This window comes from Nelumbo nucifera, chromosome 1, assembly GCF_055504915.1.
Source record: "Nelumbo nucifera cultivar China Antique chromosome 1, China Antique-T2T, whole genome shotgun sequence".
In the NCBI taxonomy this organism is placed as follows: Eukaryota; Viridiplantae; Streptophyta; class Magnoliopsida; order Proteales; family Nelumbonaceae; genus Nelumbo; species Nelumbo nucifera.
Genome location: NC_142649.1, coordinates 106,022,045 through 106,035,478, shown reverse-complemented (window position 1 = coordinate 106,035,478; position 13,434 = coordinate 106,022,045). Strand labels below are relative to the sequence as shown.

General features: G+C 39.7%; 1 protein-coding gene across 4 annotated transcripts in view; it reads right to left on the bottom strand.

Moving 5' to 3' along the window:
• Positions 1-968: 968 nt before the first annotated feature.
• Positions 969-13,434, bottom strand: part of LOC104608664 (ATP synthase subunit B) — a 35,089-nt gene continuing 22,623 nt past the window's right edge. For 2 of the 4 annotated variants that reach the window (XM_010274715.3, XM_010274714.3), the window contains exons 9-14: positions 4,908-5,015; positions 3,251-3,315; positions 2,823-2,835; positions 2,647-2,727; positions 1,572-1,680; positions 969-1,476 (exon numbers count right to left, since the gene is read on the bottom strand). In XM_010274715.3, the coding sequence (XP_010273017.1) occupies positions 1,355-1,476; positions 1,572-1,680; positions 2,647-2,727; positions 2,823-2,835; positions 3,251-3,315; positions 4,908-5,015 (498 nt within the window). In that variant the 3' untranslated portion in view covers positions 969-1,354. The remainder of the gene's footprint in view (positions 1,477-1,571; positions 1,681-2,646; positions 2,728-2,822; positions 2,836-3,250; positions 3,316-4,907; positions 5,016-13,434) is intronic. The other 2 variants (XM_010274716.3, XM_088891199.1) reach the window with 1 other exon arrangement.

The window sequence follows — 13,434 nt, the reverse complement described above, 5'->3', positions numbered from 1 at the left end:
CATTTAGGCCCTCCTAAGTCCTAGCACCAAGTCTGAAATCTGTGGGTGTGGGGTGCACGTTCCTCTTGCAATGTCAAGACAAAAGGAAGTGTCGGAGGGAAGGGGTGGTCGGGACTGCAACCAACCAAAACCACCAACCCCACCCTCAGGCCTCACCAACTTGGCACTTGCTCTGATTTCTGAACAGTTTCTACCGGTTTCCTATTAACGACGTGTGGCCCCACACACCACTCTGTTGATCCATCAACACCTCTCACTCTGGGCTGATCGTGGATCGTGATCTGATGGCAAGTTCCCAATCCATTTCTCTTGAGTATTCCTAAAATGACACTTATGCCCCTCTGGATTTAAACTCGTTGTCTTTTTATAACTCTGTACCCCCCCCCCTAGTACAAAAAATCACTATTCTGCTATTCTGCTACCTTTAAAGTTATGGATGGAGGAAGTTGATAGTCCTTGGGACAAAATAACAATAGAATTTTGAAAAAATAGAAAGTGAAAAAATACATCAAACAAAACAAACATATCAGTATTGCAAAAAGCATGTTTGCAAGGCAAAGGGACTTTTTTGTAGCTGGGGAGCCCAGCAGAAACTTTATTGCAACCCCTCCCTGCCCACTTCTGTGCATGAGGGGTCGGTTCGCAGTTCGCTTACCAACACAAAGGTCGGTCGGCTTGGGTCTCATGGCTAATAAAGACCTGACAATTTTTGTCCTTTGAGCAAACTCCATTCATATTGTCAAACTCTTTGAGCAAACTTCATTAATGTTTAATGAAGAAGAGATTATTACCCTCGAAGCCATGGCTGTCTAGTACAAGTATGGGTGAGAAGTGTAACACGTATTCTCATCCCATCAATAGTTTGCTCATTGCAGCAGCAATGGAATAAAAACAACACGAATGAACTGTTAAGGTTTTGTCCCCGCAACAGTGACAGAAGAAAACTGGACCGTGGCTACTCGTAATAATGGAGTAAATATTGGACCTGCGTAACGGAATGATCAAATCATTCACCAAATAATTTCCCAAGTTAAACCAGACTACTCACCCAAAGATTTAAGTGAGCAACAGATGTTGCGAAATACACACCATAAATTACATATACTTGATCAGTGATTTGATGGCTCAATAGGCTACGCTTGCATCATAGGGAAACTTGAGCAAACATCACCAAGGGCGCCCTCAATTAATGGGGTTAAAGACTATAAAGTTTCATAGCTGATACGTCTTTCAAATGCTAGATCTTCATTTGACTAAGATTTTAGACATTCGGAAACCAGTGGATAGGATGATTGCCAAGTCTTTAGATGAAGACTTCATGAGATTGAAAGCTAGGTTTTGCTTTGCCATGAAACTATGCGAGTCTATTTAGACTTGCAGAGCTAGAGCCTAATAAATTTGATCTGTACAATTCCTCATCCGAAATTATAGGTGGTATACTCCACGCTCCAAGAGAATGTCCTGACAGCTTCCCACCTATACAAAGTTAACATTTAAAACTACAGAGGTTAAACCAGGGAAATTACATGTTTTATCATTTACTTCAAATCTTAATGCAAAGGAATACTTACCTTCTCTTGTGGCCTCTTCACATCTTCTCCAATAATTTGAAGAGAGCTCTGGATCCAAGAGTTTGGATAGATGTTTATACTTCTCTTCAGCCTCACTTATGCATTTTGCCTACCAGAAATATTTATATAAAATAAGGTTAGGAGAAGTTTAGAATCCAGCTTCTACAAATAAATGCAAATACACTTTTCTCTAATGTGGTTTGTCCTGATATTATTTTTGAGCTTTTGAAGTGCATGAGAATTCACATGATCTCTGGTACTCTAGGTTTCTTTCAGTTCCCCAGGAAAAAAAATAGTCCTATCCATGCTGGTTAGAGACCCACGCTTTGTTCCACCATGTCCTTAATTTTCAGAGACAGAAGTTTGATAAATTTATAACGCTCACAAACTTGCTCTAAATTTTCCAGGCAACAGGATTATTCAGAGAGGGATTCAAAGATTATTGTGATTGTCTGAAAGGAACTTCGGAGGCACCTTGGAACATAAAAAATATCTTATGGTGAATGTTGTAGGATAAGTCATGAATTGAAGTTTGAGTTTGAGTTTGTTCATGTTTATAGGGAAGCCAATCAGGAGGATCATTGTGATTGTCTGAAAGGACCATTGAGTTTGAGTTTGCTTTGCCGACTTTTGGGGAAGTGCTACCCCACCAAAAGTATCATTGGTGAATGTGATAGGAACATTGTAATTGTTTGAAAGGAACTCTAGAGGCACCTTGGAACATCGAAAATATCATTGGTGAATGATGTAGGATAAGTCATGAATCGAAGTATGAGTTTATTAATGCTTATGGGGAAGCCAATAAGGCTGCTGACTGGCTTGCCAACATTTGTCATAGCTAATAGCTTCAGTTCAAGTTTATCTAGTAATAGTGCTTTATTGTATATTTGCTTTGCTGACTTTTGGGGAAGTGCTACCTCACTACCACCCCCTGGCTTTGTGTAACCCCTTGTTCACCCAACAAAGAAGAGGAATTAATGACATCCAACTGACACCAACAACAAAAAGTTTCTAGTCATTTTAGAATTATGTAAAGGGAATGATGGCTAGTCACACAATCATTTTCATTACTCACCAGCATAGTTGGTGCTGCTGAAGCTCCATATATTCGAACAAACATGCGCAGAATATTGAAATTATTCTCTGTCACATCATCCTACATAAAATGACATCATCCTTCAAATAAGAAGAAAGGTTGTCCTAAAAGAAAAGGAGATCAGAAGGTAACATTGTGTAAATACGTTGACACACCTCATAGTCAAACCTACAGCATCACCATTGTTATCTTGTTATAAGCCATATTTCACATTTCCCAGAAGAAAGAAAACAAAGAAAGGATTAGAAAATGAGGTACATTACTGAGAAATGGTAAGATTAGTAATTCAACAGAACACACAAATTTTAAAAGAAAATGTTTATTTAGATATTTATCTTGCAGCATCCATGCTATACCACAGCATGCATGAAGACAATACATATATGTGCATTGCAAATGCTTATGTCCATGAAGAAATGCAATCATGCCAAATCCAGAAATGAATAAGTATCAGTCCAAGCACACCAGAAGAATATGCATGCACAAAAAAAAAAAAAAGCAACATTAATAATACAAGGGACAGACAGGGGAAGCAATTTCAAAGAAAAAAATAAAGACAAGGAAAGCAAAGGAATGTACTCACAAGTCATCAGAAACTTCAACAAGGAATTCTGAGATTGATAAAAATTCCATATGCAAGTCATTAACCTAAAAAGAAATTTCAAAGAAAGACATTATTATCAACAACAGTAGTCTGGCAGAATGCATCCATCTAAATAGAAATATATATATTTCATAAATATCCATGTGATTCAACAATAGAGGCATAATTATGCTCCAAGATGAAGAGTGGGAACAATTAGTTAAACCTGTTGACTCCAGATTTTAATGGAAACCATCTACAACCCATAATTGCAACAAGATGAAAGAGTCGTACAAATAAGGATATTTAAATAATGAAGCAAAATTTACACTTTAAGAGGAATGCAAAGGAGAAAAAAGAACTACAGCTATTTGATAGTGCAGGCAATGACCAATAGATATGCATTACTTGGGACCATTATCTTCATTTTAGTTCTGGAGATCAAGTTGAAAAGAATATAGCTTGATATATTCATGGAACTCAACACAGTGTTGCATGGATGCAAATATGGACACAGGAATCAAAATATGATGCATGTTCAAGAGTCTGACTTGGCAAGATGAGAAAACATGGACTCGCAGACATATCAATGGAAAAGTATATACTGTTAAAATAGTAAACATTTTTTGAATTCTAACATTATATACCTGTGAAGGTCCAAAATGTTTGCCTTTGCTACCAAGTAATGTTTCATACAAAAAAATAGCATTTATCTTGTACATAAGTTGTTCATTTATGTCAAATAAACTAAAAGATAAATAGGAAATTTTACATAAAAGTGTCTTCAAGAATCAGTGTCAGACTCCAAGATGTGTCTGACATGGAAACATCATCCATTTAGGAGAGTTCATGCAACACTAAGAACCACAGGATGTTGCACTTGTCTGCTTCTGATACACTTATTGGTTTTATTTTGGTATGTGATGAATTCACTGAGAATTCACCACATACACTATTGCTCTAAGCCAAATCTAAACCACTCTAATAACACTCATTAGGCAGTGTCTTCCATTTCTAAGAGGCAAAGACTTCCACCCTGTGAAGACACATGACAGAAGCAGAAACAGCCTGGTTTCAGTTTATACATCAACAGTTACAAGACAGTAACACATTTCACTGAATCATTAACGTTGCATAATCATTTTATTACATTTCAATTGAAAGAAAAATGACAAGCCATATAAAATAAAGGACTTCAAAAGAAAAATCTTAGTAGTTTGATGTTATGGTCTGTTTGGTTTGCAGGAATAGGGGTCTGGAATTGGAATGATCCATTCCAATTCCAACCATTTGGTTGGGTGGAACCGGAATCCCATTCCCATTCCTGGTTGAATGGCATTCCCACATTTGAGGGAATGGCCATTCCCTCCCCCTCCCTTGGGAATGAGAATCCATTCCAACAGATTCTGATTCCAATTTCGATTCCAGTCTGAACCAAACAGGCAGGAGGAATAGACCTTTCCAATTCGAACTGAACCAAATGGATCCTTAGGGTAATGACGTCATATCTGTTAGCAGGAAAGCTTGCAAGAATCTTTATAGGCATAATTTTCATGAATAAACATTAAGAAACATTGCAAGAGGACGGGGAGATTCAATTATCTTATCATGGGACCTTTACTAATAGTTTTTAATACATCTAACCAGCCAAGCTTACCAAAAGGAAAATTACCGGTTTTCCTCTCAACTTATATAACAAAAGATTCAGAACTCGATAGTCAAAAGATTTCAAATGAATTGCTCTCATCACATCTTCGATTGACACCTGAAAAGAAATGTATATTTTTAAGTCAGTACCTCACCAGCATAATCTTGGGTAAATATCATATTTAAAATAAATATTTCTTTGCATTGAATGTGCATCTCACACAATGTATTACATAATTCTTTTTAACACTAAAGCTGAAAACTTTCTGGTTCCTGAGTTAAATACCTCAAGACTTAATATATTATTGCTAGTATAGTGAATTTAAACAATTCAGAAAATTTTTGTGTATCACTGAGAAAAATATCCATGTATCATCTACAGCATCCATAAGAAGCGGTCTGTTGCATGTTGAACAGGCTAGAAGGGCTAGGCCTCTAGGGGCGGGCAAAAAAAGGACATGGGTTGAAGTAGTAAGAAATGATCTAAGCACTCATAATTTAACAATGGATATAGCACTAAACAGAATAGAATGGTTAAACAGGATTCATGTAGCCAACCCCAAATAGTTGGGATAAGGTTTAATTGATGATGATTATTACATAATCATGAAAGATTTCATTGAGAATCAATAGAAGCTTATATGTGTAACTTCCAAAAGCCCAAGATTTCACAAACTATCAGAGCATCAAGAAGACACTTCATGATAAAGAAAGTTGGAATATCTTGTTTGATTTCTAGAAGGAAAAAGGGAGCATCGATTCTGCTTCTCTTTTTCTTGAATTTGAACAAAATTTCACATGCTTGGCAGACCCTGAATTATGAAAACTGATCAATAATCAGTCTGATTCTGATTAGGATGAATTTAATTAATTTATTTATTTTTTTTATCAGTAGATTCGGATGAATTTTATTCAAATCCTAGATTGGTTTATATTTTCTCATTTCCCTTACAGGTACTGATGGTGTTTTACAAAGAACCTGCATCACCAAACAGCTTTTCCTTAGATAATTTTTCCTTAAGACTAAGAGTTCATATGGCACATATCCACAATCGGATACTACCTAATGCTTGCTACAGATAGAAGCATCATATCTGCTATACACTGGTCCAGGAGCATCTGCAATAGCTTTTTCCAGAATCTGTTATTTCAATATGTACTATCTCACTAACTCAAAAGGTAAACAGGTGAGTTCGGGGTTCAAAAAGGGAGGGGAATGGAAGTCATTTATGCCTTGCCACATCACTAGAGACGAATGCTGTTTTTTCCAACTCATGTTTCGAATGGATTGTCTTTGCCCTTCTAGACTGCATGAGGTGCAGTCCTGTTTGGTACTCACATATCTAATAAAAAATGGTTCTTGCAATTATTCAGAGAATTTATAAGGACAAGCAAGAAGATTGCCAATGGGGTTGCCACACTGCTTAGAAGGATTTATAATGATATTTGTCTGCAGACCCTAGTTTCTTACTCTTATAATTCGGCCTGCCTTTGAGTTCTGTTAGTCTGATAACAGCCAAGAAGAAATAGGAAGAAAGAAGGAAGAAAGAGAGAGAGAGAAAGGAGGAGAAAAGGAGAGAAGAAAAGTCTGGTTCGAATTAGGGAAAAGTGCCTCTCCCATTCGGCCAGACATTTTTTATATTATTAATATAATGGAAAAGACACATGTGCCCTTATTTAAGTGAGGGACACTAGTTCTAATATAATTGTAGAGAACACTGATGTGGGCCCCACAGCTGTGGTCCCACTCTGTCCGTAGGGTAGAATGTGCCCTAATCATCCTAGGGTTAACTAATGGTCAATCTGTTATTCCAGTTGTTATTTATATTTCAGTTTTATATTGTTTTATGTGTTATGTAAATACCAAGGGCAGATTTGTCCTTTCATGTAACTAGCATAACCTATAAATACTAAATAGAAGTGGCGGCGGCAGAACATTCAGATTCTGTCCTTCCTTTCAATTATTGTGTTCTACTGCTCTCTCTCTACTCTTTCTCCTCTCTCTCCTCTATACCTTTTTCTCCTTTTTCGAACTTGAAATCTATTAGGGTTCAAGACTGATAGCAGTCTTGAACATCTACTTGGTATCAGAGCAAGGTTAGGGTTTCTCATGTGAGTCTAGTCCAGCCGACCACATGAGAATTCCCTAGGGCTGGAAGCTGAGAAAGTGGAGTTCGTGGACTGACTCTTGGAGATCGCCAGAGGGTTTAGCAGCTGTTGAAGACGTGTCACGGTTGCAGAGTGTTGGTGATCAGGAAGAATCAGAGAACACTAGGGTTCGGGTAACCTTGGAAGGCAGCGAACAGTTTTTTTCTTGTAAGTTATCTATTTTCTAAGAGAAGTACTATCAGAGAGGATAGGTTGGACCTATCTGGAAAGGGCGGCTGAACCATTCTAGGGTTTTCTCCCTTCTATTCTCTAGGGTTTTATAGCAAACCCTACTATTGGGCCAAACTGCCTTAGGGTTCTTTTCTCCCACTCAAGGGTTTGAAAGTGATCTTGCAGCAAACCCTAATAAGCTTGCGGCAAGCCCTAATGTTAGACTGAACCCTGCAATTTACCTGGAGCTGTCCTCAAGTTTTGTTAGCATTGATCAGCTTTTAGGGTTTCATATTAACCCTACTGCAAGTCTATCTGTACGGTACTGATTGGAATGTGCCACTGAAATGTTTTCTTTAAGGACTGATTAAAACCCTAATTCTGCCAAGCATATCAGACCTGCTTCTAAGCTGATTTTTTCAGATCCTTTTGGGGCTTTCAAACTCTCTTAAGGGGTGAGAACTGTACGGACTGCTGCTGTGTTTGCTAGTTGGTTTCAGATCAGATTTCTACCTGTTTTGTGCACATACACTGTGAATACAGATTGGTCCTACACTGTTTTGATTGTGATTGGTAATCCAAGTGCTGTTTTTTGAGACTTGACCGAGATGAGTTTAAAAATCAGGCAAAAGGCAATTTTGGGAACAACAATTATGGTAGTGTTTCTGAGACAGGTGGTCAGATTACAACCGTAAAGTTTGATGGATCAAACTATTTGGAATGGGTCCAATCAGCCGTGATGGCTATTGAGGGAAGAGGTAAATTAGGGTACCTCTTGGGAGATGTGAAAGAACCCCCCAAGGGAGACCCTACGTATACCAAGTGGATCCAAGAAAACTACTTAATTATGACATGGTTGTGTAATTCTATGCAGCCTCATATTAGCCGAAATTACTTGTGGGCAAAGACAGCTAAGGAGATAATGGGATGAGATGAAAGAAACTTATTCCCAACCCCTTAATGTTGCCAGAGCATATGAATTGAAATGTGAAGTGAAAAACCTTAAACAAGGAGAGAAACCGATTTCAGTATACTTCTCTACCTTGCAGTCTCTATGGTGTGAGATTGATCACTTAGAGACTCTTGAGTGGGAGAATCCCAAAGATGCACAGATATATAGAAAGCAGGTCAAGACAAACAGGGTGTTTGAGTTTCTGGCAGGCCTAAATTCAAATTATGATATTGTGCGGCAACAGATTTTGATTAGAGATAGTGTGACTCTCTCTCAGGCATACTCCTTAGTACATAGTGAAGAGACCAGAAGGAAAGTTATGATGCAACCTCAGCCTCTCACACCAGCCTTTGCAGCTGTCAAACCCAAATCAGGGAGTGATTCAGAGAAGGATATGAGGAAGGAAGACAAAAAGGATGTGGTAATGTGAACATTGTAAGAAACCCAAACATACAAAAGAAACATGTTGGAAACTGCATCCTCACTTGGTTCCGGCAAAGTTGAGAAGCAAGAATGGCAATGCTCATGTGGCCGTGAACATTGATTCAGCATCCTCATTTGGCACAAGAGGAACACCTTTAGAAACCTTAGCTGCAGTTCGGGCTGCCCTAATACAGTTAGAAAAGGAAGTTGGAAGTTCAGCTCAGCCACCGCAGTCACCATCAGCTCCTGCCACATCTGCCTTCGCACATTCAGGTACCCGAGCCTCAGCCTACCATGCCTTAGCTCCAGGTACTACTGAACCTTGTTGGGTAATAGATTCAGGTGAATCCGACCACATGACTAGCTTGCCTTCACTGTTTACCACTTACCATTTGTCTTCGGGTAGGGATAAAGTATCTATTGCTGATGGCTCCCTGGTCCCTATTTCTGGGAAGGGTGACATTAAGTTATCAGATACTATCTCCCTGTCATCTGTTTTGCATGTTCCTAAGCTTGATACTAATCTTCTTTCAGTCAGTAGTATTACCAAGCATATGAACTGCTCAGTAACCTTCTTCCCTGACCGATGTGTTTTTCAGGACTTGGAGACGAAGAAGGTGATTGGGACTGGCCGTGAGACGAATGGGATTTATCTGCTCGGGGAGAGGTCTCGTCAGGAAGAGTCAGTAGAGAAGATGTCTTTTGTTTCTCAGAGTGTGAGTTCGGTTATGCCAAAGCATAACCGATTGGGTCATTTATCCTTTTGGTCCCTAAAGAGTCTGTTTCCTGCTTTTATTTGAGTCTATTGAGTTGTCTCGGTTGCAGTGTGAAAGTTGTGAGTTTGCTAAACATTGTAGAAAGTCTTATTTATTGAGTAATAAAAGGAGTAATAATTCTTCTGATATTGTGCATACTGATGTTTGGGGGCCCTATCACATTCCTTCCATGGGTGGGTACAGATATTTATTGTTATTTGTTGATGATCATACCCGTTTTTCTTGGGTTTATCTCATGCGTTCACGAGATGAGGTTCTTGCCCTGATCCAAAACTTTCACCAAATGATCCTAACCCAATTTGATGCCAAGATCAACGTTCTTAGATCCGATAACGCAAAGGAATACTTTGCTAAACCATTGGCATCTTACCTTCTTAATCATGGGGTTATACACCAAAGCTCTTGCCCTCATACACCTCAGCAGAATGGAGTTGCAGAAAGGAAGAATAGGCACATCTTGGAGGTGGCTAGAAGTCTTATGTTTACTTCCAATGTCCCTATTCGCTTCTGGGGTGATGCTATCCTCATGGCAATATATCTTATTAATCGGGTTCCTTCACGGGTCCTTGATATGAGATCTCCTTTTCCCTTCTATACCCAAGTGATGAGTTGTTTTCTATTCCCCTTAAAACATTCGGTTGTACCTGCTTTGTTCAGCTTCTCGGACCCCATCACTCCAAGTTCGAACCCAAGGCCTCCAAATGCATTTTCCTTGGTTATGCACAAACTCAAAAGGGTTATTGCTGCTATGATCCTGTCTCAGGGAGGAAGTTTGTCTCCATGGATGTCACTTTCTTTGAGGAGACACCCTATTATCCTCGGGTTTCTCCTCAGGGGGAGAGTAGTGAGAGTGGGGTAGTTCCTTTACCTATTCCATTGGGCGATGAGAGCTGCAATGGTGAGGGTGGTCAGAGGGATCAGGAGTTGAGGGTCTATCACAGGCGATGCAGGCAGGTTGATCCCGATCATCAGCAGTCCAAGCCAGCTCCAATCTCATCTGCAGCTCCAAGTCCAGGTATTACAGTCCCAGAGCCCATAGAGACTTCCTCTATTGTTGCCATTTCACCTCCTGCAGATGACCTTGACCTTCCGATTGCCATCCGTAAAGGGAAACGACATTGTACCACATCTACAACCCACTGTATTTCCCAGTTTTTATCCTATGATCGCCTATCTCCTACCTACAAGTCCTACCTTAGTTCTGTTGCCAATGTCCCTATTCCAAGAACAGTGCAAGAAGCCATATCCGTCCCAGAATGGAAAGATGCAATGCAGGTTGAGATGGATGCCCTGTTGAAAAATAACACCTGGGAGCTAGTTGATCTGCCCAAAGGAAAGAAACCAGTTGGCTGCAGATGGGTATTTACCGTGAAGCACAATGCAGATGGATCCATTGAGAGGTATAAAGCTCGATTAGTTGCAAAAGGGTTCATTCAGACTTATGGTATAGATTACTTGGAGACCTTTGCCCCAGTAGCCAAGATGACCACCATTTCGAGTCCTATTATCCCTTGCAGCAAGTCACAGTTGGCCTTGTATGGATTCTATTATCCCTTACATGTATTTACCTCCTGGATTCTATGATGCAGAAATAGGTAAGAAGGTCTACCGGCTCAACAAGGCTTTGTATGGTTTGAAGCAGTCACCTAGGGCTTGGTTTGATAGATTCAGACTAGCCCTTGTGAAGTTCGGTTACGTACAGGCCCAGTCAGATCATACTTTATTCATCAAGAGGGTAGAGTCCTCCTTGACACTACTTGCAGTATATGTTGATGATATTGTGGTGACAGGGAATGATAGCCATGAGGTTGAGTCCCTTAAACAACTCCATCAAGAATTTGAGGTAAAAGACCTTGGTGTACTTCGGTATTTTTTGGGTATTGAGGTTGCTAGATCCAAACAGGGGATCTTTATCTCTCAAAGGAAATATGTCCTAGACTTGCTGGCAGAAACTGGAAAGTTAGGTGTCAAGCCTGCGGATACACCCATTGAACAGAACCACAGGATTAGTGCAGAGTGGGAAGCCTCTTGAAGACAAGGTTATGTTCCAGCGATTGGTAGGAAAGCTCCTATATCTCTGCCTCACTCGGCCAGATATTACTTATGTTGTTAGTGTTGTCACCTAGTACATGCATTCTCCTAGAACTACACATCTTCTTGCGGCAAAAAGGATATTAGCATACTTGAAGAGATGCCCGGGTAGGGGTATACTGTTCAAGAACAATAACCACATGAAGGTGGAGGTCTATACGGATGCCAATTGGGCTGGGAGTGTTGATGACAAAAGGTCTACCTCAGGATATTGTGCTCTTGTGGGAGGTAATCTGGTCTCTTGGAGAAGTAAGAAACAAAGTGTTGTCTCCCGATCTAGTGCTGAAGCAGAATACAGGTCAATGGCTAACGGAGTGGTTGAAATCCTATGGCTGAGATCTCTACTTGAGGAGTTGGGTATTGAGTATGAGAAGCCCCTGATGCTGTATTGCGATAATCAAGCAGCTATTAATATAGCACATAATCCAGTGCAGCATGACAAAACCAAACACATTGAAGTTGACCGACATTTTGTACGAGAGAGGGTCTCATCTCAAGAAGTATGCCTCCCTTACATCACATCCAGTATGCAACTAGCAGATATCCTCACTAAAGTCGTATCAAGAAAGAAGCTAGAGGCGGATCTATCCAAGTTGGGAATGATAAACATTTATTCCCAACTTGAGGGGGAGTGTAGAGAACACTGATGTGGGCCCCATAGCTGTGGTCCCACTCTGTCCGTAGGGTAGAATGTGCCCTAGTCATCCTAGGGTTAGCTGATGGTCAATCTGTTATTCCAGTTATTTATATTTCAGTTTTATATTGTTTTATGTGTTATGTAAATACCAAGGGCAGATTTGTCCTTTCATGTAACTAGCATAACCTATAAATACTAAATAGAAGTGGCGGCAGCATAACATTCAAATTTTGTCCTTCCTTTCAATTCTTGTGTTCTATTGCTCTCTCTACTCTTTCTCCTCTCTCCTCTATACCTTTTTCTCCTTTTTCGAACCTGAAATCTATTAGGGTTCAAGACTGATAGTAGTCTTGAACATCTACTATAATATTACAGATCAGCAACCTCAACATAAGTATAAAGACAGAAATACCCCTACACTAACACTCCCCATCAATCTGGTGAGTATATATCATATAATCCCAGCTTGTTACATATGTAGTCCACTCTTCCCCGACTCAACTCTTTTGTGAATAAGTCTGCCCACTGGTTTCCTGTGTTAACGTATGCAGTGTCTATCACTCCATTCAGCACCTTCTCTCTCACAAAGTGGCGCCTGATTGTCACAATAGAGCTTCATTGGAGTATTAATGTTGTATCCTATCTCCTGTAAAAGGTTCCTTAGCCACACTAATTCACAAGCAATATGTGTCATATCTCTATATTTTTCCTTTGCACTGCTTCTTGCCACGACTGTCTGCTTCTTACTTTTCCATGTCACCAGATTACCCCCCAGAAAAGTGCAATAACCTGTGGTAGACCGCCTATTAGACATAGAACCAGCCCAGTCAGCATCAATATACCCTTCTATTTCGAGTTTTCCACCACTTTTGTATATCAAACCACGACCGGGGCCCCTTTTAAATACCTCACAATTCTTAGGACCGCATTCCAATGAGGAACCAGAGGTTTCTGCATAAACTGACTTACCACACTAATTGCAAATGAAATATCTGGCCGAGTAATGGTTAGGTAGTTTAGTTTACCTACAAGTCATCGGTATCTGCCAAGGTCTTCAAACACTTCACCCATATCGCTGCTCAGCCTAGTATTTGTTTCCATAGGTGTTTCAGTTAGTTTAGCACCTAACAAACCTGTTTCTTCCAGCAAATCAAGCACATATTTTCTCTTACACAAATTAATACCAAGGTCCTTTGTTTGAAAATGTTCCTGTAGAAAAGTCTTCAACCTGTCAATGCCCATTTTATCATTCCCAGTAATAACAATATCATCTACATACACTACCAATAGTATTTTTCCTGTCGGAGAGTCATAATTGAAGACGGAATGATCAACTTGG